This window comes from Brachyhypopomus gauderio, chromosome 7 (assembly GCF_052324685.1).
Source record: "Brachyhypopomus gauderio isolate BG-103 chromosome 7, BGAUD_0.2, whole genome shotgun sequence".
NCBI classification, from domain to species: domain Eukaryota; kingdom Metazoa; phylum Chordata; class Actinopteri; order Gymnotiformes; family Hypopomidae; genus Brachyhypopomus; species Brachyhypopomus gauderio.
Window position 1 is genome coordinate 31,558,589 of NC_135217.1, and position 4,326 is coordinate 31,562,914.

At 47.2% G+C, this 4,326-nt stretch overlaps 1 protein-coding gene across 9 annotated transcripts in view; it reads left to right on the forward strand.

The window, feature by feature from the left end:
- The window catches only part of cspg5a (chondroitin sulfate proteoglycan 5a), a 30,696-nt gene extending 26,759 nt beyond the window's left edge, over positions 1–3,937 (forward strand). For 6 of the 9 annotated variants that reach the window (XM_077013241.1, XM_077013243.1, XM_077013245.1 and 3 more), the window contains one exon: positions 3,358–3,937. In XM_077013241.1, the coding sequence (XP_076869356.1) occupies positions 3,358–3,528 (171 nt within the window). In that variant the 3' untranslated portion in view covers positions 3,529–3,937. The remainder of the gene's footprint in view (positions 1–3,357) is intronic. The other 3 variants (XM_077013247.1, XM_077013248.1, XM_077013249.1) reach the window with 1 other exon arrangement.
- Positions 3,938–4,326: the final 389 nt, after the last annotated feature.

The following is a 4,326-nucleotide window of genomic DNA, read 5'->3' on the forward strand; positions in this document are numbered from 1 at the left end:
ACGCTCGCCTGCTCACTCTATCTCTCTGTCTCGCGTTTTCTCCCTCACACACACACACACACACACACACACACATACATCTGCACACTTACAGTTCCCCTTCAAACATTTTAATATAATACTGATTATAATAAATACACTGGCAAAAAAGGCATATGAAAGGCAGGGAAAAATTATGTGAGTCTTTATAGTTAGAACACTGCACACACTGCATCTTAAGACAAGGCAGACGCACGTGCCCACTTCCCCAGTCTCTCCTCCTAACACCCACATAAACGATTTCTAGATTTAACAAAAATCATGATTTTAGAATGAAAAAATTGTCGCAGTACTTCTGGAGACAGACTTAAAGCAGAGAGCAGCAGAGTCCCATTGGATGTGGTGTTTACTGGACATGGTTCCACAAGACGTGATGTCCAACAGGACGTGGTGTCCATGAGATGCGGTGTCCCACCAGATGTGGTGTCCCACTGGACGTGGTGACCCATTCTGCCGTGTTCCTCAGCGTTGTATAACTCAACCAGAGCATTGACATTTAAAAAATATCTACACACTTGCTGTCATTTCTGGTGTATAGTTTCAACTTTGTCTCCAACATCCATGTTTGTTCTATGCATGTGCAGCAGGGTAACTGGAGGTCTGGGCTCTGACCCACCTGTCAGGAGCCTGAACCTCAGGTGAACACTGTCCCATCTCCCACAGGCTCAGTCAGACCCAGGATCCAGGATTCAAATGCACATACAGAATCAGACACCCAGAAGCTGTCACTGTCAGAGTGGGGATCTCTCACGGTCAGAGTGGGGATCTCTCACGGTCAAAGTGGGGATCTCTCACGGTCAGAGTGGGGATCTCTCATGGTCAAAGTGGGGATCTCTCACGGTCAGAGTGGGGATCTCTCACGGTCAAAGTGGGGATCTCTCACTGTCAGAGTGGGGATCTCTCACGGTCAGAGTGGGGATCTCTCACGGTCAAAGTGGGGATCTCTCACGGTCAGAGTGGGGATCTCTCATGGTCAAAGTGGGGATCTCTCACGGTCAGAGTGGGGATCTCTCATGGTCAAAGTGGGGATCTCTCACTGTCAGAGTGGGGATCTCTCACGGTCAGAGTGGGGATCTCTCACGGTCAAAGTGAGGATCTCTATCTGTCAGAGTGGGGATCTATAACTGTCAGAGTGGGGATCTCTCACGGTCAGAGTGGGTATCTCTAACGGTCAGAGTGGGGATCTCTCACGGTCAGAGTGGGGATCTCTCACTGTCAGAGTGAGGATCTCTCATGGTCAGAGTGGGGATCTCTCACTGTCAGAGTGGGGATCTCTCACTGTTAGAGTGGGGATCTCTCACGGTCAGAGTCGAGATCTCTCACGGTCAAAGTGGGAATCTCTCACGGTCAGAGTGGGGATCTCTAACTGTCAGAGTGAGAATCTCTCACGGTCAGAGTGGGGATCTCTAACTGTCAGAGTGAGGATCTCTCACGGTCAGAGTTGGGATCTCTAACTGTCAGAGTGAGGATCTCTCACGGTCAGAGTGGGGATCTCTCACGGTCAGAGTGGGGATCTCTAACTGTCAGTGGGGATCTCTCACGGTCAGCGTGAGGATCTCTCACAGTCAGAGTGGGGATCTCTCACGGTCAGAGTGGGGATCTCTCACGGTCACATGGACATAATTTTGATTTCAAAAGTGGGGGGGACATGGATACGTCGCTATTTAAATATTTGGTTTTAACCGTAAAAACTGGGGGGGACCAATACCGGCTTTTGAAAAAGTGGGGGGGACATGACCCTCCCCCGCCCCCCCCAAATTACGTCCGTGCACGGTCAGAGTGAGGATCTCTCACGGTCAGAGTGGGGATCTCTAACGGTCAGAGTGAGGATCTCTCACGGTCAGAGTGGGGATCTCTCACCTGATCACTGTCACTCTTTTTGTTAAGCACCTGAATCAAAGAATAACAGGAATGTGCGCACACACACTTGCCTGAGTACGACATTACCAAAATCATGTTAAAATGAAGCCAGCACTTCACTCACTATGGAGGAGGAGACCTGCCTGTAATCCCTCTATCCCCACACGTTCTAGCACTGTTATCCCCTCAACACATGATCCCAGCATCCCCGACAAGTCGCTTCTCTGTCCTTAACATCAAAAAAAAAAAAACTTCTTCCAGTTCCACGTCAGCGGAAGAAAGGATTCTGTGCAGTTATCTTCGGTTACCATGGAGGCCATATAGCCCCCTGCCCGAGGTGGCTATCAAGAGGGTGGCGGAACGGGTAAACACACTTGTGCCTTTGCTCATATGAACACTGACACATGGCAGCGGTTGGGGTCACCAGGGTTCACCAGGTTTCCTTACCACTTACAGAGTGAACACACCCAGCGCTGGTTCCCATGGGTACAGGTTAACACGTAATTCAGGGTGACAGAACTGAATTTTAGACCTCCAGTGTGGGAGTTAAATCCCCCTGGGTGCAGATTTTGGCTTTATTTCTGTCCTGAGACTCTGTATGATGGTTATTCCACAGAGAGAGTTTACTGCTTGGCGTTGCAGGACCTAATTCCCTCACTTCAGTCTCTGTGCAGACTGAACAAACATTAACCCTTTGAACCAGGGATCTAGTTCTACACTACAACAACCAACTATTACAACTAGATGACTCTTTTACTATATAAATGAAACTTGGCAGCCTGAACATACTGCCATGTAGGTCCTCAAAGGGTTATGGGAACAGGGTTGTATGAACATGGGGGGGAGGGGGGTGTGTTGCATGTGTGCATGGTGTAGGGGGGTGGGGGGGGGGGGGTCTGCCTGCCAGGGAACACCCCTCTCATCCAGCGCTCAGTCCTGCTCTGACCACCAGAGCCAGAGCTGACAGGACATCTTTACATCAGTGACATTTATAAACGAATGTGCAGGATCCTGTTATAGCCCCATCCTGCCACTCAGTTTATGAATGTGATAGAGTCCACTCTATATCTAAATAATCTATATTTAGATGGTAAAATGTGTTGTGTTTAGATATTTTTTATTTATTTACTAATGCAAACATGGATGTCAGGTATAGTTGGGTGGGAAGATCATTTTATTAATATGTTTTTAATGTTACTTGTGCAATTTGTACATTTGCAATTTGTATATAATAAAATAAAAATTGCCATGGAGCCATCGGTGAAGTCAGCAGGTAAGAGGACAGGAAGGTGATGGTGTAGGTGGGGTGGGGATGGGGTCCAATGTGGTTAGGATTGGAAGGAAGCGTTTCCTGCTTATGTGGGTGGAGTGGCTCCAACAGTCTGGTTGGACTACGTGGGGTGGTTATGGTCTGGGTGTAGAATGTGTCTTGGTCCTAATGGAGGTGTTGTTCTTCAGGATGACCCTACTGCCCAGAACAAGCTGGAGGAGCCCGTGAAGGCCCCCCCGCCCAAGGAGGAGGAGACCCTCAACATCCAGAACTCTCTCACCCCCAAACATGAGAACCACAAGATGGTGGGCGAGGAGAATTCCTCGGAGGTAAACTCCCTGCAGAACAACATGATGTAGAAAAACGAGAATCTATAACGACATAGCTCCACTTCCACTCAGCGCACCACACACAACTGCAGGCACCAGCACAAACACAGCCAATTACCACACACTAGAGATTTGTGAGCCCCTCCCCTTGCCCCCTTACAGCCAATCAGACTCCACCTCCCATCCTTACCCCTTCTGGTCTATTTGTCCCTGTTGTCCTGCCCTTGATATTACACTTTTCTTAACATAAACACACACACACACACAAACACAAACACGCACACACACAGACACACACACACACAGACACGTAAACACAATCACACACATACAAGACAGACACACAGACACACACCCACAACAAACACACACGCACACACACACACACAGACACACACACACACACACACACACACACACACACCTTCCCCTGCCTAAATGAATTATGGCATGCGTTGGTGTATTTTGTAAAAAAGAAAAAAAGAATAATACATATATGGGGATTAAAGTATAAAACAATGTTAAGAAAAGATAAGAAGCTACTGAGAGGTATTGATGTTTGTCTAACTAATTCAGTGAGTGTATAAATATATGATAAAACAGTTGGATTGATATAATGAACACAGTGTGTCTTCGTTTTCATTGATGTGATTTCTAATCCTTTGATGTACTTGTTTTTATTTTGTACTTTTTTGGGAATACAGACTACAAAGAAAAAAATCACACTTGTTGAAATAAACATTTTTAACATGAACAGCCTGGTGTGTTCCTGCTAGACTCTCTCTCTCTCCTACCATCACCCTCTCTTCTTTCTTCTCTTGCTCTCTC